General features: G+C 42.3%; 1 protein-coding gene across 1 annotated transcript in view; it reads left to right on the top strand.

Moving 5' to 3' along the window:
• Positions 1 to 5,616: 5,616 nt before the first annotated feature.
• LOC134578150 (carcinoembryonic antigen-related cell adhesion molecule 1-like) overlaps positions 5,617 to 25,118 on the top strand; it is a 42,794-nt gene continuing 23,292 nt past the window's right edge. The window contains exons 1-3 of the mRNA XM_063437150.1: positions 5,617 to 5,638; positions 15,095 to 15,448; positions 17,004 to 17,270. Of these exons, the coding sequence (XP_063293220.1) occupies positions 5,635 to 5,638; positions 15,095 to 15,448; positions 17,004 to 17,270 (625 nt within the window). The 5' untranslated portion in view covers positions 5,617 to 5,634. The remainder of the gene's footprint in view (positions 5,639 to 15,094; positions 15,449 to 17,003; positions 17,271 to 25,118) is intronic.

Below are 25,118 nucleotides of genomic sequence, written 5' to 3'. Positions count from 1 at the left end.
TTTGCATCAATCCCAAGTTATCTGAGATTCTCCTAAAGTAGTAGGATTATAATATGTATTAGGATACATTACATAATAAATAAATCTCATTTACACAGTATTGTCTTGTGCATAGGGGCACTTGGGGAGTTTGCCGCACCAGCACAAAAATATGACATCTGAGTTAAACATTATTGAGATTGTCTACTTAGTTGTCAGCTTGTACACTTCCTTTGCATTTATTTATATTCTGGGTGTGAATTAATATAAATACTTCAAGGATCCAATTCTAACCCAGTATTTCAATAATTCAAATAACTTTAGTAAGAATCATCTTAACAAAGGCTATGTTCTTAAAGACCTTCTGCGAAGTGAAATTCTGCCACCCCATGGTCAGAACTGGTAGTTAATTTGCTGTTTGCTTGGTTAATAAGGTTACATGAGAAGGCATTTGATTCAGTGAAGGACGCATGCTTAAAAAATACAAAAACACTTTAATGTTTAAAAATATGTAATTATTTTTTAACAATAGAATTTACCTTTTTTTTAAACTACTGGGATCCTCTTTGTAAAAAAAGTTTGAACAAACCCACATTATTTTCCTGTAATCCAATGCCGAAACATTTTCCTTGTTGCAGTCAAATTCGACCACAGTGAGATCATCATTCTTAAAGGGACACTCCAGTTCCAAAATACAAATAATAATAATAATAATAATAATAATAATAATAATAACTGTTAAGTAGATATATCCAAATGAAAACATATATATCTAGGGTATATCATATCATAGGGTATATCTAAAACCAACAAAAATATTCACTCTAAGGGGAATAGTGGTCTCTAAAGGGGTAACCCATAAATTAAACCCAAACAATAACACAAGTCCAATATGCCCAGGGTCATATATTTAAAAACAGCTTGCAAAAGCTGCAGATCTTTTGCAAGCTCGCCCTTTCCCCGGTTAGACTTTCTGTTGCTGTCCAATCACACACTTCCCAATGCAGCTCAATGAGAAGTCTTTGCATTGCAGGTGCTCTGGGCAATTGCCTGCCTCTTGATATTAGTTCCACTGAGATAAACTATCAGTAACAAGCCCAATGTTCTGATTGACAACCAGAGGGGTGTAACCACATTAATTTCTAAAAGTATGAATTTCTAGTGAAATTTGCATTTTGTTTTTGCTAAGGTACACAATCACTGGACTAGACCATGCTTCCTCAGTGACACATGTTTTTGTCATGCCTCAATAAATAAATATTTTTTTTTATTGAGGCAGGTAGCAAACATTACAGAACATAGGATAACATTGTATAGCGTTGCATAGCATGTTGGCGCTATTTAAATATCAATAATAGGTGACATTATTCAAATTGACAAACAAAAGATTTGCAAGACCAGCCTCACAGATCAGAAATGGTTATACAAAATAGCTGTTAAGCCTGGTCACCACATTTGACTTTTTTTCCATTTAAAAAAAATATATATTTAATAACTCCATTAATACCCAAATCGAGTATTAGCAGTTTTATTTTCATGTGTTTTGCAGCATGAAATCTAGTCCACAAAGCCTCACTTAACGTAATTTATAATCTAATTATGATTACCACCCCCTACTTTCAAACAATACAGGGAATTTCAATTGGTAATATTATTCCTAGTCAGGAAAGGCCAACCCCCAGAGCAAATAGGGAGGGGGAAGCATGACTGCTGCCCTGAGGGGTTGGCATAGCAACCAATTGGATACAGTTGGAGGCAGAGAATTCTGGGAAAATTACCAGACTGCTGGTGAACAATGCTAAGGGAGCCTGGCAGTGTCTTTCCCCACCCACCCTCTTTGATTGTTCTGTTCTGGCATTTTTGTTTTGTATTGTGTTTGTGTTTTTCTTTGCTTTTTAATTTTGTCAAAGCTGTGGGTTTCCTGCGCCAGCAAGTTTGGAAATAGAATAATGCCCGGACGGGCTTGGAGAGTCACAGCCTGAATTTCGTTGATGACGAAGGACAGGCTGAAGAGGCTCTGGGAGAAGTTTAAAGTGTAGCTGTCTGCTGGGTAAAACCAGCAGCTGACATTATTTGGTTATGCTGATTTAAATAAAGCTGTGGCCGTTGACCTTAACCACTTAACATGGTGTTGCGTGATTTATTGGTAATGGAAGGGTAACTGGATTTGGTGATCGAAGGAGTCAGTAGTCAGGGGGGTGGAGTGAATGTACTCTACCATTTCAATGTTAGCATTACATTAGTATTCCTGAGATTGTTGAGGATTGCTACGGAGGTTTAAATACCTTTATTTTAGGAAAAATTATTTAACTGTGTTTATTGTATACAGGCAATATCCTCAAATATAGACATTATTTTTATATTCTGTTGACATTATAAGTAAGTTGTACAACTAGTTAAACATTCAAGGTCCTTGCAAATAACTATAAACACGGTATTTGACAATTTTTACTTTAATATTTTTGTCGCACCTACTTCATGTGAGAATAAAAAAAAACATTTTTGCTTTTGTACAAATATATCAAACCCTGGCTGACATAATGCAAGATAATGACACTGTATACTGTCTAAAGCTTTTAATTTCCCAAATAATATAATAACGGATGAACAAAAAAAGTTAAATGATATAAAGTTAGCTATGCATCCATGCCTTCCAATAAATGCTACGCTAATATTTTTTTAATCATAAAGTTCTCTGTAGTGAAGGGGGTTAAATAAAATAAGTCTCCAAATGGCAACCATCTTGTGTCCTTGTGTGTTTTTTTTGTAAATAAGTAAACAAATATAAATGTACTGCTTTAACTGTGACAACAGCCTCAATGCAATCCCTTTCAATATGAAGAATTTAATGATGTTAGTAAGTTAAACATTTATGTATTTAAGGGATGAGATGAAATATGGTAGGACTGGTTATTGCATCATATAAATTATGCGTTTACAATGCTTTTATATAGATAGGTTTGTCATAGTTTCATACTCCACATGGTTAATTGCCTAATTTTGTTTTCATACTACATACGTCAACTAAGTTTTAGCAAAGATAAAATTGGATCTCACTACCCACTCGATACTTACAGTTTATTGAACTCAGGCTTTGAGAACTTTGACCGTGTGACAATACCTAAACTTCCTCATTCTAGGGGAATTAACAAAGAGCATGTTGTGAAAGCAGGACTGAAGGCTGAGCAAGACATGTCTATATTTTATATATAGGATGCACAATGGTGATCTGTGCAATATGGGAAAATAATACCATTGAGGAAACATCATAATAAACCTGAAGTTAGCGTGGCTTCTAAATGTCTGCAAAACTTTACAATAGCATTATCCACTGAAATGTCTGTCTCTCTCGCTCTTTATCTCTATCTATCTATATCTATATCTATATATATATACACACACCAAAAGAGAGGTGGGGAAAAATGTGTGGATGAAAACCCACCTGAAGTGCCTAAATTACGTAATTATGTAAACTACAAAATCAACAACTGTGTACCAGAACAAATTCAAATAGCATACTGACAGCAGTCTGCTCTTTTAAATATCTAGGTTTTTTGCTAGACCCCAATATATCCTTTGGCCTTTACATTGAAAAAAATCTCTTCAAAACTTTACCCCAAACTAGGTGCCCTGTACAGCTCATTTGGATACACCTACCCAGAATCCCTTGCAGTAGTGAGAGCACTGTTAAAGTGAGATTTCTGTGGGAAAAGCAAGTCTTATGGCTTCACTGGTGTGTGTATTTGTGTTTAGCAATGTAATATATATATATATATATATATATAGTCAATACAATGTTAATCAAAAATCTGCACACCAGTCAAGCCGACTTGCTTTTCCCACATAAATCACAAATTGGCAGTGATGTTACTACTGCAAAGGATTCTGGGTGGGCATATGCAAATTAGTTCAACAAGGAATCACATTTTTGCCTCATTCCATTTTAAACATGGATTCCTTGGAGTTGGGTTTAGTTACAGTATATGATCATACATTGCATAAGCCTGCCACAACGTCCATGTACCCCATCTTTGGAAGGTCCTTATGAGATTAACTCACTTACTTGGGGAAAAGATGGGGTATATTGACATTTCTGCCAAAGATGGAGTAGATGGGGTATGTATTTATTTATTTTTAAATCCCTCCCTACATACTGCCTCCCTCTCTTTTTTCAGGTGCCTCATTCTAGGGGCCTATTTAGCCTTGTACTGAGATGGAACTTTTGTCCCCAAGTAAGGGGGTTAATCTCATAAGAGCAGACATATTAATATATATATATATATATATATATATATATATATATATATATATATATATATATATATTCTTTTCTTTTTTATTATTTTTTTTTTTGGTATCTTTCATATTTATATATATGAAATATCTACTTATCTATCTATCTATCTATCTATCTATCTATCTATCTCCATGCAGAGCGTGGAGACGCTGAACGTCAGTTCACCTGCATAATATCAGGTAGGTTCCCTTCATACCTGCCCATTTTTTCTGCTTCCAACACATGACATTTAAGAACTGATGGTTCACTTGCTGCCTAATATATTCCACCAAGTGCCATTGTAACACTATAATCAATGTTATTCACTTCACCTAACTTTATTTGTTAAGGCAACAAAGAAATTCCCAGGCAATCAGAGTGTTAAAGCCGCAGGCAGATTTAATGATACAAAAAAGCAGCAACGTTTCGACCTTCTAAGAGGTCTTTTTCAAGCTTGAAAAAGACCTCTTAGAAGGTCGAAACATTGCTGCCTTTTTTGTTTCAATAAATCTGCCTGCAGCTTTAACACTCTGAGTGCCTGGGAATTTCTTTGTTGCCTTAACGTGTTGGGATTGCAGGTCCTTTCCGGAGCACCAGTGGCTGCTGGGAATGAGTTAGGTTCCTATAATCATTTTTGCAATAACTTTATTTGTGTGAACATTCTGTTGCTTTATTGATCTGTGGCCTGAGAGGCGGAGGTGGATTTTAGCAAGTTAAAAATTATACCAAAACAACAGTCCCATCTCTCATTCTCTCATTCTCCCAAAGGGCATTGCTAAGCTCTTGAATGCATTCTACAGAATAACTGAAAAAAAAAAAGGATCCTGCAATGAGCGGCTATATACTGGCAGGTAAAAATGGAACTATTAATTATTGTCTATATATTCTTTTGTACAAACTTATATGTGCTTCTTCACAACCTTTCACATACAATGTTATTCACTAAATAGTGTTTAGATAGATAGAATATGAAAATTATTTTCCCATTTTATGCTAAAATCCCTGAATTAAAAGCTTCCTTTTCCCCCTAAGCCAGCTTTTTTGGCCTGTTCATAATTTTAACAATTCACACTTTTAGAGAATAACCCAACTTGTATAGAAATAGGTTATAATAACAGATTAGAGAGCATTTGATTTTATAATTTTTCTTAGGGTTTGTTGTTGAGTGGACAAGTGAGAACGTATATAGAGAGAGAACTGTGTGCAGTTCACAAAACAAAAATACATTATGTATTAATGCTTCATTCTTTTCCAGTTTACAATAGGAAATGCTGGTCTAGCCTTCGGGTCGGTGGTATCTCTCATGGTGTGTTAAGGTGCTCCAGGGTATGGGTTCCAATGGCATACAGTCCAAATGCAGTTCCTTATTGGAAGTTAAGATGGGTATCGCTGCATGTTTCATACAGGGTTATTCACTAACGTGAGAATTTAAAGTGAATATCAAACTTCAGATTAAAGTAGTCAAACTAGAAGCATGACTGACTTAGAGTTTTTCCCCAATCCAACTATTTTCAACTTAAACGTAAAATGTACTTTTAATTCTTATTTTAGTGAATTACCCTGATAGTTATTGACTGTCACTATAGGGATCGGCCTTCATGTATATTGGCATAGGCTGCTCAAGAAATCTCGCTTGCTTGCTTGCCATAGCACAGAAGCTATTGCTGTCCATAGCGAAGGACAGACCGGCACATTTGACATTTGTTTATTTATTGGCTTATTAACTAATGAGTGTGTTGTCAGGAATTCAAAGAAAATTCAAAGTGAATGTACATTTTTTGTTTTCACCATTGAATAAATCATTGAAAATCACTTATAAATTATGTTAATGTTTTATTCATAAAATGCTCTGTTTTCTTTTGAATCTATATGTAAGATTTAGCAAAGTATATCTTGATCCAGTTCAAGCAAGGCAAATCCGGGGTGAACACTGTATATGAAGTGGATAAATAGAAATAGTGTTGTATTTCTCCTCTCCTCTACCTAAAATAGAGGCACACAATTTCTGGGTATAGAGATGTGGATTTCTACATATAATTTTATTTGTCATACCTCACAATGTGCTTGCTATTATGTTGCTTCAGTTCATATTGGTACTTTATTTACTTTATTTGTTTGATAAAGAATCACTGGCAAAGGTTTGATGTCATGAACTCAAGGTAGGTAGATGTTTGTCATGTTAGTACTAGTTATTTGTAAGCGAATATTGATGATATCGGTTAATTGCTAGAAAAAGTGCTTTTTAAGTAATTTTTGATGTTTAATTTTCCAACTGATGGTTCAGTAAATATGTCAATAACTCTTTTCCAGAAGGACTGTGAGCGTCACTGTTAAATGTGAAGTATTGGGCTCTTTTTCATGGAACAGTTCATGAAACTGTGAAACTGTGAACCAATATATTGTAATGTATCCCTTATAGGGCTATTTACTAAAATGAGAATTGCCTGGAATTCAAAGTGAATTTCAAATATAAGGCCAAACTGGCCAAACTTAACACAGAATTCAGGTGACTTTTTTAAACTCATCTTTTTTGGCTAAAATGTTTAAATCATTTCAAATTCCCGAAGCCCATGGAGCAGCAAGTTAGGTGGAATGGGCCTTGACAGAGCTAGAAAGCAGGCATATGGAAGAAGGGGTGGTTTGATTGGAGGATGTCAAGTAAGGGGTGTGGCTTAGGAAGCTTCATATAAATAATGGACATTTTAAGCTGGAATCCATTTGAAATTTAAATTCTTACCTTCTGGTAACTGTTGCTGTCTGGTTGGTGGGGATTTTTTCTCCTTTCTCTTGCAGATGGATTCCCTGGAAACTGAGAGCGGCATGTCGGCGATCCTGGATGGTGTCAGGGTGGCGGTTCGTCAGCATGGAGTGCCGTGGCTGGAGGGAGAGACTGGGAGCAGCGCTGGATGTGGCGGGAACTCCTGTGGCGCAGGCGCGCCGGACATTTTGGCGCACTAGGCCGCCGCAACAACTGAGCCCAGAGGACGGTAGTGGAGCGGTGAAGGGACGGAACCCTTCAGCAGGCGAGCCAGGAGGCAGTGTGGTGAGCAGTGGCAGACGGAGCCGGGCTCGCGGAGGTCGGGGACGAAGTTCTGGGGCGGCCCGGACAGTATGACCACCGCCTTCTGGTGGTTGGCAGGACTTCGCAGATGGAGGCTGTGGTAGGCCCCTCGACCACTGGGGGCGCTGCTGGGACCAGGAAATGGCCATCCGGTCAGAGCATGCCCGTTGAGTTGACCCCCAGGGCTGTTAGGGTGCAAAGGGGAAGGAAAAAAAGGTTTGTAGGCAAGGCCCCTTCCACCCAGTCAGGTTCTACTGAGGATGGGGCAGCCAGAAGGGGCTTGGGCAGCAGCGTGGTCTTAGCACCCTTGGGGGATTCCAGGGTAGGAAATGAGGCATCTCGGACACTCAGCATGGGCAGGATGGGCTGCAGGCATCCCCTTCCAAAGAGCAGCAGCCTCAAGTGGGAGATCAGAGTGAGGTGCGTAGGGCACTGGTGACAGGTGGCGACATCATGGCAGGACACAGCAGGGCTCCCTCAATGAGGGGCACAGGTGCAGGATGCTTTAGGACAGCTGGTCAGCGGGTGGGCAGAGATAGCCACATTCAGGACAGAGATGCCAAGTCCTCAGGGCAGTGCAGGTCTAGTGGGGCTGGCAGGAGGTCTTCTTGCCAAAGCTCCAGGAGCAGTCAGTGGAGCAGGCACTGTAGCAGCAGCAGGGAGTCTTTCACTAGTCGCCGCTACAAGTTTGCAGGGGAGTGCTTCCAGGTCAGTCAGCGGGGGCTCCCCTGAAAGGCAGCACAGAAAATCCTCAGGAGATCATTACGGCCGCAAGGGTCAGGATATCAGGAGTCGCAGGTCTCACAAGGGATCACCGGGTGAGGTCAGGAAGGCTGGGTGTTTTGATGACGGCCTCCCCAGGTTTTCCTCTTTTGTTAGCAGGTCGTTGGATGTCCAGACTGCGGGCCGGAGGAGGCCACAGGACAGCGGTGAGCCCAGAGCAGCTTCGCCAGGACCCTCTCACAGCAGAGTTTGGGAAGCAACCACAGGATCGGCTGCAGTACGGGGTTTGGAATTTTGAGTCCCACCTTACACCACACTCGGGAGACTTGTTAAAGGGTTTAAAATCTTTTCTCACATCTTTGAGTGCGAGTTCAGATAGAGGGGCTTCCTTTAGTAGGGTTTGGGTCCCTGGGTCTACGGGGATAGGGTCTGGCGAGCAGAGTATTCCGGAAATGGCAGGGAGTAGTACAAGCGAGGCGGTTGCGGCGTTGTCGGCTTCAGTGGCGACAGAAGTGGTAGCCGAGCGGGATTTATTATTAGGAGACATTCCTGATGCAGTGCGTCAGAATGTGCATGTGTCTTTCGTGGGACCGTTGGGATGCCATCTGAAGGCAGAGGTTAAGGAAAAGCTATGGAAAGGGGAGTTTGTGGAGATATTCTCCATTCTTCCCTTGGAAGAATACTTAAAGGTGGTGGACAAAAAGGACTCTAAAAAGGAGGAGGAGAAGGTAAAAACGGCGACGGGAGAGCCTTTTGTATTTTGGTGAGTGTCTTGGGAGAAAAAGCTCTGGAAAAATGCTCTCAATTATTTTGTTATCTGGACGGTGTATGGGTGTTATATTGCACCCATGGGGGCCTTGTTTGGTGGCGGTATGATGAACAGTTACGTCAGCGGTTGTCGGCTAATCCTGGGATGCGGTGGGACCAGATGGACCTGACCCTATGGATGAAGTTGATGATGGCACAGAAGGCGGCTCCCTTTCAAGGAGGGTCTTCTGCCATATCGTCGGCTGGTCAGAGGAAGGGATACTGCTGGCTCTTTAATAAGGGCCAGTGTAAGTGGGGCACCACATGCCGTTTTTGGCATGAATGTTCCGGATGTGGGGGAGCACATGGGTAAGCCCGCTTCTGCAGGGAGTGCCAGTGGTGCAGCAATGCCATCCACTTCCTCTGGGGCATGATGAAAGTCAACCCGGTGAAAGTCGGCGCAATACTCCCGTGGTTAAGCAGATACGCTAACCAGGATGATGCACGACTATTACGGGACGGGTTCATGCAGGGGTTTTTCATTCTGTTCCGGGAAAGGTGGGTGGTTCCTCGTTTTCATAATTTACGTTCCGTGGGGGAATACCCAGGCGTGGTACAGGAGAAGCTGTATAATGAGGTTCACTTGGGGCAGATGGCGGGGCCATATGTGGAGCTGCCGCTGCCGGATTTGAGGATTTCTCCATTAGGGGTTGTGCCCAAGAAGGAAACAGGAAAATTCAGCCTTATTCATCACCTGTCGTACCCGAAAGGGTCATCGGTCAATGATGACATAGACGGGGCGTTTTGTTCTGTTTCTTATGCATCATTTGACCACGTGGTCGAGCTGGTAAAGGAAGCAGGACGTTGGTCGATGTTGGCAAACGCTGATATCGAATCGGCATTTCGTCTTCTGGTGGAGGCGGGTGGAGGCGGGTACCAAGTTTGTGGTCCATTACTTTTACGACTTCATGTGTGTCGGGTCGGCTGTCTCCGAAACTTGTCGAGTGGGGTTAAGGTGTCTAGAATGGGTGGCCCACGTTTTTGGAGTTCCACTGGCGGGTGACAAGACGGTGGGGCCTACCACGTGCCTTAGTTTCCTGGGCCTTGAAATCGATATGGTCACAGGTGAATGCAGGTTGCCACTGGATAAGTTAGGGACCCGTCTTCAGGTCATTGCGGAGGTGCGTAAGGCAAAAAAGGTGACACAGAGGACAGTGCAGTCCTCAGTGGGTCGACTGAACTTTGCGTGTCTAATTATCCCAGTGGGGAGGATATTCAACAGGTTGCCAAGGCTACTTGTGGAGTACGGTCACCACATCACTTTATCCGGGTCACGGCACCTATGCGGTAGGACTTCGGCATCTGGGAAGTCTTTCTGAGGGATTTCAATGGCCTGGTTTTCTTTCGGGACAGGGTGGTGGCATCGCCCGATTTGGAGTTGTTTACTGACGCTTCAGGAAGCGTAGGTTTTGGGGCTTACTTTGCAGGGCAATGGTGTGCGGAGAGGTGGCCTGAGCATTGGGCTTCGAGCTCGCTCATTCGGAATTTGGCCTTTCTTGAATTGTTCCCATTAGTTGTGGCACTCTCATTATGGGGTCATTGTTTTCGTGATAGGAAAGTGATTTTCTTTACAGATAATATGTCTGTAGTGGAGGCGGTGAACAAACTTTCCGCTTCTTCTGTCCAGTGGTTCGATTACTTCGTTGTTTTGTCTTGTATTGTATGCAATTGTTTTTCGTGCGTGACACGTGCCGGGATTCTTAAATGTAATTGCTGACTCACTTTCTTGCTTTCAGTGGGCAAAGTTTCGGGTGGCGGCTCCGGGCACGCAGAGGAAGGGTCTGTCATGCCCAGACGACATGTGGCAGCTCGGGACTTCTTGCTTGGAGGACTGATCAGGGATTCTTTGGCTCCAGGTACATGGGTGGCCTATAGTAGAGTTTGGAAGACTCAACAAATAATTTTTTGATTCGGCAAGAGGTGAAGGGCTTTCGCAAGGTTAAGACAGCCCCGGACACTTGGAGACTGGTGTCTTTTTGGTTGCTTCAACAGCTGTTTGGGGTTTTGCTGAGTCTCTGTTTTTCACCATATGCGGTATTGTTGTTTTCGGTGGCCTTTGTGAGGGCCTTTTTCAGGGCTTTCCCGGTGAGTGAGAGTGTGCGTGGTAGTAGGGTTCATTACGGTGGTCTCCAATCAGCAGACGGGGAGTTAGGGGACGATCATGTGGCCATTCGCTTATGGCGTTCGAAGACGGATGTACTTGGTAAGGGCTGTTCGGTGAGATTGTTTTCGCTGCCACGGGCATCGGTTTGCCCAGTGGATTGTGCAAAGTGGTATAGGGAGGTCCGTCCAGGGGTGCAAGGTTCCTATTTTCTACATGCAGACGGTTCGGCCCTGTCAAAATATCAGTTTACTAGGGTTTTTAAGTTAGGTTTGAAATACCTGGGCCTGGATCCCTTACAATTTGATACACATTCAATTCGGATCGGGGCTGCCATGGAGGCGGCACGGTTGGGCCTGGGTGATGAGCTGGTTTAAGAAGATCGGGAAGTGGGAGTCAATTAGGTTTCGGTCGTATGTTCATCCTGATCGTCTAGTGTAAGCCAGGTCTGGTAATGTTGGGGTAACACGCTGTTTTGTCCTAGTGGTGCTATGTTATTTTTTTTTCAGGTGGTGTTCCTACGTCTACTGGGCGGAACGGAGAGCTGCAGTTCGGAGACAAGGCACACAGCTGGGCTTTCCGATGATTTTTTCACAGTTGTTTTGGTTTGGTTTCCGGGGTTTTGGGTGGAAAGAGATATGTTCAGAGGTGTTGGAGGATAGGTCAGGGTGAGGTTCCTGATTTCATATTGCTTCATGCTGGGGGAAACGATTTTGGTCTTGTGCTGCAAAGGGAGTTGGCACGGTGGATTAAGAGGGGTGTGGATAAGTTGAGGGGGTTACTTCCTGGGGTGGTCATTATTTGGTCGGAAACTGTACCGCGTTTCCATTGGCGTCATGCTCGGGATCCCACAGCAATTGCCAGATGTAGACGCAAATTCAGTAAGTTTTTGGCAATTTTGATTAAGAGGTCTGGTGGGTTAGTGTTTAGACATTGTGAGTTGGAAGATCTGTTGCCAGGCTATATCAGGCGTGATGGGGTACATCTTTCAGAAGTGGGGTTAGACTTCCTCAACTTGGGCTTCCAGCAGGGCCGGCGCTACCATTAAGGCGAATAAGGCATTCGCCTGGGGCGCCGGCCTCTAGGGGGCGGAAACCGAGAGGTTTCCCGGTGGGCTGCCCTGCTGTAGCTGTCTGGGAATGCTGTGCTGGGTGAGCGGCTCCTTAGCCACCCCCCAGCGCAGCCACTCACCTGCTGGGCTCCCTCTGCAGCCGATTACCTTTTCGGGCAGTGGGATTTGCTGTAACCCCATCCCCCGAGCAGAGCACTGTGCTTCCTGGAGGCAGGGGGAGCCTGTGAATACTGGAAGCATGGTGAAGGGAGCAGGAAGCAGGCTGTGCTCACAGTGCACGGCTCTTCTGCTCCCCCAGGAGAAAGAGCAACATCCTGGATCCTGCAGCCTGGACCTCTTCTCTTCACAGTACCCAGGTACGGCATGGTTAAGGTGGATTTCTTATTGTGTGCATGTTTGTAAATGGGGGAGTGTGTAAATTGGTTTGTTTGTCTGTGTAAATAAAGTGTGACTTTATGTAAAGTTTGTGTTTGAGTGACAGTATGTGTGTTAATGAGTGTGTAAGTGACATTGTGTGTTAGTGTGTGCAAGTGACTGTGTGTGCTAAGGAGAGTGTGCAAGTTACTCTGTGTGTGTGTGCGCGTGTTAAGGAGAGTGTGCAAGTGACTGTGTGTGTGCGCGTGTTAAGGAGCGTGTGCAAGTGACTGTGTGTGTGTTAAGGAGAGTGTGCAAGTGACTGTGTGTGTGTTAAGGAGAGTGTGCAAGTGACTGTGTGTGTGTTGAGGAGAGTGTGCAAGTGACTGTGTGTGTGTGCTAAGGAGAGTGTGCAAGTTACTGTGTGTGTGTGTGTGTTAAGGAGAGTGTGCAAGTGACTGTGTGTGTGCGCGTGTTAAGGAGAGTGTGCAAGTGACTGTGTGTGTGTGTGTGTTAAGGAGAGTGTGCAAGTGACTGTGTGTGTGTTAAGGAGAGTGTGCAAGTGACTGTGTGTGTGTGCTAAGGAGAGTGTGCAAGTTACTGTGTGTGTGTGTGTTAAGGAGAGTGTGCAATTGACTGTGTGTGTGTTAAGGAGAGTGTGCAAGTGACTGTGTGTGTGTGTGTGTGTGTGTGTGTGTTAAGGAGAGCGTGCAAGTGACTGTATGTGTGTTAAAGAGAGTGTGCAAGTGACTGTGTGTGTGTTAAGGAGAGTGTGCAAGTGACTGTGTGTGTGTGTTAAGGAGAGTGTGCAAGTGACTGTGTGTGTGTGTTAAGGAGAGTGTGCAAGTGACTGTGTGTGTGTGTTAAGGAGAGTGTGCAAGTGACTGTGTGTTAAGGAAAGTGTGCAAGTGACTGTGTGTGTGTTAGTGAGAATGTGCAAGTGACACTGTTAGTGAGTATGTGTTAGGGAGAGTGTGCAAGTGACACTGAGTGGTGTTAGAGTGTGTAACTGACAATGTGTATGCCAGTGAGAGTGTGTATAAGTGAGAGTATGTAGGTGACACATATTCAATAATTACCGTTCAGGGTTAACTCCTCTAGTGGCTATGCACGGGGACGTCCAGTCACGGAAATACCACTGCAAGCGTGGCCAATGAGGAGCGAAGGCGGAACCAAGCCAGCACAAAAGACTGCTGGACCCAGGTAAGTGACAGAAGGTGTTTTAACCCCTGCTGCACCACGAGGGGAGATGCGCTTGATGGAGGGGAAGCTATAGTGCCAGGATAACAAGTTTATTTTCCTGGCACTATAGTTTCCCTTTAATATCTTTCCCTAAATGTCTCTTTAGTGTAATTCAGAGTTTAGTGAATAAGCCTTTGAGGGAATGTAGCTGCGTTCATAAGGGGGGCGTCAAAATGTATTCTTGCCTAGGGCGGCAAGAATCCTTGCACTGGCCCTGGCTTCCAGGAGGGCTTGAGACAGGCGTTGTTTATGCGGGGTGAGAGCGCCCATGTGGCTTGAGGTGGTCAAGCTCTGTGCTGTGGCGGGTGATGGATAGGATAATTAGGGGGTAGGTCGGCTTTGGTAGGTGGGATAGGTCAGGAGGAATACTTGCGTTTGGATTTGGTGGTAGGTTCGAGCTTGTCGGTAGCTCCGAACCTGGGTGTGTAGGGGTGTCTTGGTATGCCCCTACAGTGGAAATGGATGCCCTTGGTGGCTGTGATAATGGTGCAGGGGTGTCTTGGTATGCCCCTACAATTGGAAATGGATGCCCTTGGTGACTGTGATAATGGTTTATGTTATTTATATTAATGCTACATGGTTGTATGGATGTATTCTGTTACATTTTGTTTAGGTCATTGTCTGGGGGTATAGTTATGTTAAAATGGTGGATGGAGTGATGTCATATTACATTTTTGTTGACAATGACCTTATTAAATTATTACATAATTTATACATTAATAAAGCCGTGGAATAATTTTGCCAAAAAAAATATTGTATCTCTATTTCTTTAATGATGTTATTTGGGTAACATCAGAAATATGCCATGAAGGACGACGATGCGCATGTCATGGCATTCTCGCTCAAGTCTTCCAGACCAATATATTTACACTTATTTAGCCCTATTTTTTTCTTCTATATATGTTGATGTGTTACTATGCTTGGTTTAATCAGAGCTCTACATATGCAACTACACACATCCCAATAAAATATTTTTTGTGCATTCTTTGTTCACAAATCTTATCCCTGTTAAACAGCTCCACCCAGTGGTCACTCAATATGAAAATAAATTCGATACCATGAATAGATAGATATTGCTTATTTTAATACACGTTCATTTGGTGTAATACAGAGTTTGTTCTACTGGACTAATCTACATTTTACATCTCCAATTTTCTGTGATCTTTTAAAGAAATTAATACATACCTCTACACAGGAATCTTACCCTTAAATGTGTAATTTGGTGTTTGTAAATGAGATGATGATAATTTTGTTTTGTATGTTTTCGTGCTGAAATAACCTTGTTTTTATTTTTTGTTGGTTACCACTATTTTTGGGCATTTTTGTCAAGTCACAAATAACAAAATGTGGAATCAGTTATGCCAACATTGAATGTTCTAAGCACGTAGAAATGTTTTCGTAAAATGTCTTCTTTATATGTACCTCTCATTTGGAGTTATTTCTTTGCAATCAAATAACGCTTTCAACATTGTCTTTCAGTCCTTCTTGCAACATGGATGGATTTAGCCAGCACAATCGACATATATCTGATTCCTTCATATCCAATCATCGATCAATCTGTCACTTTACAAGTTGCTGATATCAATGGAACAGTTCGTAGTTTTGCTTGGTTTAATGGAACAGTCGTCCATACTCAAAATCAAATTCTCTCTTACTCATCAAGAAATAATCCACCCCAAGTGGCTGGGACCCAGTACTTCTCTAGAGCCACTGGTTTCCCTAATGGATCATTGCACATTACAAACCTTGTTACTACAGACCAAGGTATTTATACAGTGGAGGTACAGACATCTAAAAGAGTGCAAAGAGCTTCAGTTTACCTGACGGTATATGGTAAGTAGTGCTCTAAGTAAGTAAGGCAAGTATGAGTGAGAACATTTTATTTTATGAGTTTCTCATTATCTAGTTACAATAACGCTACAACTTACATTTTCAGTTTACATTTATTTATATACTCTGAGACATAGGGTGCCATTAGAAATCTGAATTTGGCAGCTTCTGTAACAAAATCTAGGGTTATATTTTATTGTGTGTTTGTGTGAATATACAGGGGACAATTGTGATCAGCAACAATATTAAAACCACTGACAAGTGAAGTGAATAACATTTATTGTACCATTACAATGGCACCTGTCCAAGGATGGGATATATTAGGCAGCAAGTGAACAGTCAGATGTAGGTGTCAGGGCTCCGCGGGCGGCTGTGAGGGGATGCTGCAATCCGCTTGCAGCACTCACCCTCAGTCCTTCGCCGCCCGCGGTCTCCCCTTCCCCTACCTGTCGGCGAGCGGCATCCTCACAGCCCCATACGCCGCTCGCATCCTCCTCCTCGCATCCCAGCGGCAGCATGTATAACGCTGCACGCTGGGAGCCCGCGCATTTATGCGAACGCCGGGGTCAGCCACTTGACCCGGCGTTAAATCCACAGTACTACAATCACAGTGGGAGGTTTAGATATCTCCCACGTATGATTGTTAATTCTGATTGGAAGTTATCCAATCAGAATTAAGCACAGGATTTAAATACTTACCTTTCCTGTCTCTCAGTGCCCTGTTGTGGTCTTGTGATACCTGTATTGCATTTTGCTCGTGTTTCTCTCTGGTTACCGATTCTTTGGCTTGTTATTCTGATTTTTCTGTATTCTCCATTCCTTTGACCTCGGCTTGTTTCTTGTTCTCCTGTTTTCTGGCTCCCTTTACTCGGCTTGTTTCCTGACTATTCTTAGTGTGCTTAACTCGGCCATTCTAAGGACCAGTATTGCACCCTTTACTTTCTTTGACCTGTTAGCCTGTTAGGTTCCCTAATCGTGACAGTAGGTTTCCCTTGATGCAGCCGGTTTACATGTTGGTAATGACAGCCAGAGTACAATGTGACTGGAAGTAGTCCACACCTCCTGTAACATGCCTTCCATTTGCAGAACACATAGTTGCAACCAGTAGCATTGCAATTTTTATGAACTAGATCTACAAGACAAGCAGAGTACCGGCCTCAAGATCCAACAAAAAGGTGAATACAGAGAAAACAGTTGATTGATATAGAAGTGGACACCCTGTATATAAATTTGGACCCTCACATTTTTAAAGTTATTTAAACTTTCCATACTGGAATTTAGACAAACATAACTATAAGTTATGTTTGTGAGAATATCTCACTAGGGGCAGACCAAAAAAGCGCTGACACTGTTTATGGTAAAATTGCAGGTGAGAAAAACTTGGGAAGGTTTTTATGTGTTTTAGCTGATGATTTTATACAATATTGTATTTATTTAATTATTTTTTTTATCCTTCATTTTTATTTCTATTGTGCTATCTTATAGCCTCTTTTGTTTGCACAAGTGTTTACTTTTTTGTTTCTAGGTGTGAATTAAATTCATGTCCTTTCATTCACAGATTATGTCACTAAACCTGTGGTCAGAGCATCTAACTGTCACCCGCTACAAAATGAAGCAGTTAATCTAACATGTGTTACAATCCATGCACAAACTATATTATGGGGCAGAGGCAATGCTGAGCTCCCTCTCAGTGCCACTCTGTCCCCTGATAATCAGACTGTCACCTTCTCCAGTATTAAGCCTTCAGATGGAGGAGAGTATTGGTGTGAGGCTGTGAATCCTGTGAGTAACAGTACAAGTGACACCTACTTACTGACTGTAACCTGTGAGTAATTTCATGTGAAAAACCTGATTGTGTAATGCACTTTATTAAAAAATGTATTAAAGGGACACTGCAGACACCATAACAATGTCATCTTAATGAGGTTGGTATGATGCCAGGAGGTCCTGGGTGGCATATTGCTTTAAATAAATATGGCACCTGTCTGATCTACTCCTCTTGGTCTGAGGGCCTGATGTTATAATGAGGAAGCCTCTGACTGGTTTCTGGTTATAGGCAAAAAGCATCAGTTGATGTTCTCAGCCCATCATAAGTTACCCTTTCACAACATTGTGTGAGAACTTTTAGTACGTGCACTGTGTTCACAACTTTGAAATTAAACCATACATACATGGTTTAACCCTTAAGCTATAAAAGCATTGAGATAAGGTTGTTAAGGTGCCCAGAGTATTCCTTTAGCTAGAAACACGCTTGACTTTCCATTATGTCAGAAAATATTGTAATAATCCCTGTTTAAGAAACATACCACAAAAAGGATACAAGATCAATTAAGTGTGAAGCATCTTATATTTTAGTGAGGTGTTATTTAAACCTTAAATGTGAGGCTTCATAACCTCCTTATTCCCCCAGCCCCAGACCATTTTTTCCTTTTAAAACTAAAGCAATTTGAAATCACTTAATAAGCATATAAAGGGTTGCTTCAAGTATCATAACCACTATAGCCCACTGTAGTTGCTATGTTGCTGGCAATACCCTGGCCCTGTTACCCAGTAATAAGGCAAACCATCCACCTATGGTTTAGCCTCTTACCTGGGTCCCAACTGAGCTTTGATGCTCTGTGGTGGTCCAGTGATGGACTCCCGCCCAGTGTTGTATTCTGAATTTGTGCTGCCCTAGGTACAACTAAATTATGGCACCCCCCTAATCTAAATTTGCCCCACCACTTCATATCAAAGCCACTTTTTTTGCCTGACAGACGCACAGCCTCATTGACACATGCACTGACATACACTCACTACAGATAAACAGTCATTGGCACACACATACAGTCATTGGCACACACACTGTTTAAATAACCTACACTTTCACTGACAGACACACACTGACACATCCACTTACTGACAGACCCACACTCTCAGATACACATACACTGACATACACTCACTGACACAAACATTCTCACTGATTTGACATAATCTGACAGACACACACATTCACTCACTGACACACTGACAGCTACACACACACTCACTGACACACACACACACACACACACTCACTGACATACACACACACTGACAGACACAGACACACACTCACTGACAGACACACACATGTGTTCTGATTTTCAGTGGCTGTCCAAAAACTTTTAAGGGGTATGTGCATATTATCTTAATATCACTATATATTACTTTTTTTTATTGTGGCACACCATCACAAACAATTTTAAGTGTGCTGTTCATTTTTTTATTATGTGTCTACATTTTATTTGTAAAACTGGTGTGAATGATTTCACAGTGATAACAAGCTGCACATTACTATATTGCATGATGCAATTGCACTTTATATATAGCACCAGTGATTATTACACTATGATGGAATATTACATTAATACATATATTTGGGGTGACAGTTGTTCTTTAACCCCTTAAGGACCAAACTTCTGGAATAAAAGGGAATTATGACGTGTCAGACATGTCATGTGTCCTTAAGGGGTTAATTATGTAAAATTGAACAATCCAACAATTTTACTGTAACCCAATATACTATGGATGAGGACAGTGGTCCCACAATCAGATTAGCACTCATTCAGAATTCAGGAATAGTGGAGGTATGCGTTGAAATGGGAATCTCCTCTCCCAGGATAAAGATCAAACTTTGATATCCACCTGAAAGGTACTGGTCAGAAAAAATACTCCAAAAATATATGAGAATAACTGTATTATACCACAGGAAAATAGTGATGTAGATGGATGGGAAACAAGAATAAGGGTGGGTGAAAGACTGAATTATTTAGTCCACCTCACGAGAACGAAAACAGGTACCAACAGTTTACACATCAACATTTACATAAGTTTACACATCAAAATTAAAATTTAATTATTCCCCATCCTACAATGTAAAACATTTTTTTTTGTTTAATTGAGGTAGGAGTAGCATGTTACAGAGAATGTTTGAGTAGTACATTAGATACATTAATACATTTTATATGAGACATTCGTGTACTACACACCTCATTTTTAATATAACATGAACAAGCTTAAGCCTTCTAGGGGACGGAATGGTATAAGTCAGCAGCAAAGCCATGTTTCAAGGGAGGGAGTTAGAGCAGGTGAGTCTTGTGCTACTGTGTTGTGGGTGTCTGCATTGTGGGCCTTCTCCCATGGAAATATTACTCAGAGAGATTGTGTTACCTGCTTTATCTTATGGTCAGGTCCCCTGGCAAAACCCTCTGGAAAGGCTAGCAGTGTCATATATAGGGAGGCAAAACCCTCTGGAAAGGCTTGCAGTGTCATATATAGGGAGGCCACTCAATTAAGTGGCTACTCTAGTGTAAGCTCAGGTATCTAAGGTCACACACGTGTCATGAGACTTGCCCTCTGGATGTGGGCTGTGAGTGTGCTGGTGAGCATGGGTAGTGTCTGCGTAGTCGAGTTAGTGTGCCAGACATGCTTGCTGGCATTTGGATTATGTTAGTGCTGTTAGTGGCGCTAGATTTTTGCAGGGACCTGCGTAGGAGTAGTAATCATAGGATGACATCCCCTGACCAAGGGGAACATGGGGGGAAGGGGGGTGTAAGTGTGTGTGAGAGTCCATCGCTTTCTCTCACAGCTGATTAGCACCCATTTTATGGCATGAAAAACCCAGCTGGTTGTAGTGAGTTATTGGACATTTATAAAGTAACATAAAAAGAACTAGTGTGAAAACAACAATAAACTATTAAAACAAAACCATGTGCTTGCATCTAGGAGGCGTCTCAAGTCGGTGCCCCCCATTCTTCCCTGCCTCTGGGGATGAATGGTGTTATTCTATCTGGATCCCAAGAGTGCAAAGTTGAAGGGGCCTCCAGGATCATTGATTGTGGGTGGATCTCCAGTGCTTGTAGATAGGAGTCCGCCTCATTAAGTGAGGAAAGTTTTAGGGTGATTCCGTCTTTGTTCACCATTAGGGCTCTGGGTAGTATTCATCTGTAGTCAATGCCTGCTTCTTGTAGTTGTTTTGTCATGGGTCCCAAGGACTGGTGCCACAGGAGAGTATTTCTTGTCATGTCTTAGTAGAAGGAGAATTGGGATGACTCAAAGGTAAATAGGGTCTTCCCCCTAACCGTCAGAGGTTGTCAGCGGATTATGACATCTTGAGAGGCCTTGGGTGGAGCCTGCTGAAGTTTTTTTGATTCGGAAGAATCCGTAGAATACTCCCTTTTTTGCTTGAGCGTGCGGTAAGAGCACATTAGTAAGGCGCTGGAGATAGTGGGGCAGTCCGGTTGCGTCAATGAAGTCAGGGATGTCCCTTATTTTAATACTAGTGCATCTGTTGCGATCTTTTGCCAGGTCCACTGTGGTTGTCAGGTCCCCACTCCCTGGCTTACCTACCTCAACCACACACGCCAGCCGCTTACCTTCAACCAGACACTGCCACCTCCCGAGCATAGCTGCACTGAATCCGGAACTTCGGTGGAATCCTATGGCATGAGATGAAGCAAGATCTCTTAAAGAGAAAGGAGGTGGAAACCAGAGGAAGGGGTATGAATGAAGGAGGAGCTACAGTAAGTGGACATGCCCCCTCTCCTTATTTAAATTCCACTAACCCGTGACTCTTTGCTCAGTTATACTGTGCTCCTGTTGTGTTAAAGACCTTCAAAGTGCCTGTCCTGTTTGATTCCTGATATTTGATTCCCGCTTGACTTCTGATTACAATCCTGTGCTGCCTGTCCTGACCTTAGGTTTTCCTGACCAATCTTCGTTTTTACCCTTTTGTACTGTGTTCCTGAATGAGTTACGGCCTTTCCTGCATATAGGGAGTAACGGATCACCTGGCACCCCGACTGGGTACCTCCACCAAAGAAGCTCCTCGCGCTTACCAACGATCATCAACACCATTCCGAGCACTCCATTTGACACCATAAGCACCGCAGACCCCACAAACTGCCGCAGCTTGGTTGCGGTCTCGTCGTCTCCTACCCACCCTGGACCTACGACAAGGTTCCAGGTTCCAGTGGGTGAACCTCTCTTTCCCCAGAGAGCGAAGCAGGAACAGGAACAAGATCTTAGAAGAGCTTAGTGATTTTAGCAAGGGAGTAAAAAGAGCATAGCAATCCTTTGTAGCAGATTCTCCCCAATAAGAGACAGGACTCTTGATTGAGGGTGAAGTAGAACTGAAGGTTTAATGATACAGCTGCTTCTTTTATACAGTATTTCCCCACAAGGTTACCGCCCACGTGAACCTTGTGGGGCAGAGGACATGAAACTCACAAACCAATACAAAACAGAGTTTTACATTTGAGCACTCCCAGTTACTGTACACAAACCCTCCCCTCTGCCTGTGATACAATTAACAAACACAATGGACAAACTCAATTACCACAGGCAGAAAACATAAATGTTTACCCAAAATACAGAATCACCCCAAAACACCACTTATCCCCACAAATTATACAGCCCTGATCTGGGTGAACAACATATCCAAAAATCACCCAGATCAGAGCAGGGGTTCAAATGTTTTCTGGAAGTCACATTTGACCGACCGCAAGCATGGCTTTCATGCCCAAAATAGTTCCACCGATTTTGGCTGTGCGGCTGGTCTATTACCAATAGTTCAAATACTAAGTTCCGTTCGAGTGGACGAACAGGGGCTGTTCATGCAAATACCCCATGTTAAAGTGGCGTTCGAATTGTCGAACACCGTTCGACTACTGTCGAAGCATCGAAGTTCCATAGAAGGTAAAGTTCAGTGGTGTTCGTGCCATCACGTGTCCAATTTGAGTTCCATGAACTTGAAGGCAAAACACCGCTGGCCGTGTTCGGCTAAACAAGATGGCTGCCGCCACGTGTTCGACTATATGAATGGCGGCCACTTCGACTACTTTGGCACTTTGTCTGTATCCGAAGTGCCATTTCCTAAGTGCAGATCCTTTCCCATAGGATTTAAAGGGGCAGAAACAGTGTAGTAAAACCCCATAAGCCCAAATAGGGTTTTTAAACGGCAATTCCCCCAGGGGCCATAGTCACAAGGCAGGAGGAGGGCAAGCAGGCCCCTCCAAAAACTCATGGCAAACTCTTTAAAAAAGGGAGTTTGTCACACTGGGCTTCATCTCCTAAACAGTGTCCTGACACAGTGGGCTGATGCCTTTCTCCACTTGCTCCCGATAGTAGATGAGAAAAACAGGACTTCCAGGTGGTGGAAAAGATAAAACAATTTATTTAGGATGAAAAAAAAATCACCCAGCAATAAAAATAGGAATACAGGCTTTAAAAAGAGGTCCTACGCGTTTCGTTCACCAATTGGAACTTCCTCAGGGACCAAATAAATTAAAATTACATGTAGAAATCACAAACATGAAAAAATACAGCCTACTCCCACCCTCCCACCAGTCCTGTTTTATAGGGCTAATCCCTGAGTTAATTGATAACCATCTGGGCGTTCTCCTTTCTTTCCTCCCTCATTGGTGGAACAGTGGGTCCTCTCCAGCTGGTTTCTTTCAGTATTAATTGAATTTCCCGGGTTCTGTATCGGCCGAAAACCGGAACCGGAAGTGAACCTTCACTTCCGCGTTCCACTGAGTCATGCGTTCCAGCAGTGGAATTCAAAGAGGTTAGGATATGTAGTGGTGTGGCCATCTAGTGGTCGCCAGAAGAACAGTCCCAGAGAATAGGATTTTTAAATAGATATGAATCTAACAAAAGACATAATGACATCGGCAGCAAAAAGTGGAAAATAGATTTATGCAACATACATTGCTTATACACCTTGAAAATCAGTACAAAACACAATTCATATATAGTTTGATATTGGAATATATAGATTTGAGAGAATAGTACTACATCTATGTAGATAATATTTACTAAAGTGCCCTATTTGTGCTCAAATATTTTTAGATTTTATTTGAGATTATTTAAAGCTATAAGAAGTTATAAGATATACAGTTTGAATTTAAAGTTATAAGATATACAATTTAAACAATAATAAATGTGAATTTAGAAGGTGATGTTTGTGGTATACACATTTACCCTCATAATACTCTTTGTATATAAACGTATATTAGTCCCAGTGAAACACCTTTAATTGGGAAATAAGAGGTGGTGGTGGTAACAAATGTCTCCTTATCAAGGAAATATATGTAAACTTATGATGTCGGGGCTTAAATCAGATGCCCCCTAGGTATCAGTGCAAATTTAATATAGGTATGAGAAGAATAACCCAGAGATATACTGTATGAAAAATATATTGAATGCATCTACCTTAAATGTGTCTTTCACACTAATGATATTATGGATTGAGAGAGATATAAACGGATATTAATCTATGAACCACAAAACCACTGTACTTTATAGGAAACAGATAAGATCTATGTCTACGTTCAATCCCATAGGTTCTAATGTTTGTAGTTGATGAATCCAAAAGGTTTCCCTTTGGGATAAGTTCTTAATCCTGTCGCCCCCACGCCAGTGGGGCATAACCCTCTCAATACCCATACATCTAAACTGTTTCCATGAAAAGGAGGGGCATGTGCTGCAATGAGCAGAGACCGAATGGGTGGTTAACCCTTTCTTAATATTATTCAAGTGTTCAAGAATACGAACTTTCAAAATTCTCGTGGTACGACCCACATACTGTCTGCCACACGGACACTGCAGTAAATAAACCACAAAGTCCGTGTGGCAGCTGATATCTGATTTGATATGGTATATCCTCCCTGTTATATAACTGGAAAAGGTGTCAGATCTTACAATGGACACAGTTCTGCAAGCTTTGCATACGTTACATCCCCTGCAGGATCCCGTATTGGTGTTGGTGAGGGAAGGTTTTATGGCGTAGCTAGGGGCCAACATATTCTTCAAATTCTGATTCTTTTTAAAGATCACTTGGGGGTGTTGGGATAAATGTTTTCCCAGCACTGGATCTTGTAATAATATTGACCAGTGATTTTGTATTCCCTTTTTAATCTTCCTATGGTCAGTGTTGTATTGAGTGAGGAAAGCAGATCTAAATCGGTTATCTGTAGTGTCAGGGGTGAGTTTGTCCTCCAATAACTTATTCCTTTTAATTTGTGTTAGATGACGAATTTCTTTTTCCAAGGCATTTCTCTTATATCCTTTTTCTAGTAATTTCCTTTTAATGTGATATGATTGGGTATGGAAATCATGGTCATGTGAGCAATTGCGTCTGAGTCTTGTAAATTGACTCTTAGCTATCCCATTGAGCCACGGCTTATGGTGACAGCTATCCTGATGTACAAAACCATTGCCGTCTGTTGGCTTGAAATAGCATTTGGTGCGTATCTGGCCAGCTTCACTAAACAATGTAAGGTCCAAAAAATTGATTATGTCTTTACTCCAAACTGGAGTAAAGACCAGATTATATTGATTAAAATTCAGATATTCAACAAACTCAAAAAATGAACTAGAAGACCCCTTCCAAATAATAATCACATCGTCGATATAACGCCGCCAGAGCACCAGGTTTTCCCTCCAGCCATGCCCAGACCACACAAATAGCTCTTCCCATCTGCGAACATAGGTGTTGGCATAACTGGGGGCAAACCTGGTGCCCATGGCGGTACCCGTGATCTGTAAATAAAAATTACCATTGAAGAAAAAATAATTGTGCTCTAAAATAAATTGAACTGCAAATAAAATGAACGTTTTTAGGTCCTGTGAAAGATCGGGATCTTGG

Source organism: Pelobates fuscus, chromosome 11 (assembly GCF_036172605.1).
Source record: "Pelobates fuscus isolate aPelFus1 chromosome 11, aPelFus1.pri, whole genome shotgun sequence".
Taxonomy (NCBI): Eukaryota; Metazoa; Chordata; class Amphibia; order Anura; family Pelobatidae; genus Pelobates; species Pelobates fuscus.
The sequence above is the reverse complement of the archived record's forward strand: the minus strand, read 5'-3'. Positions and strand labels throughout refer to the sequence as shown.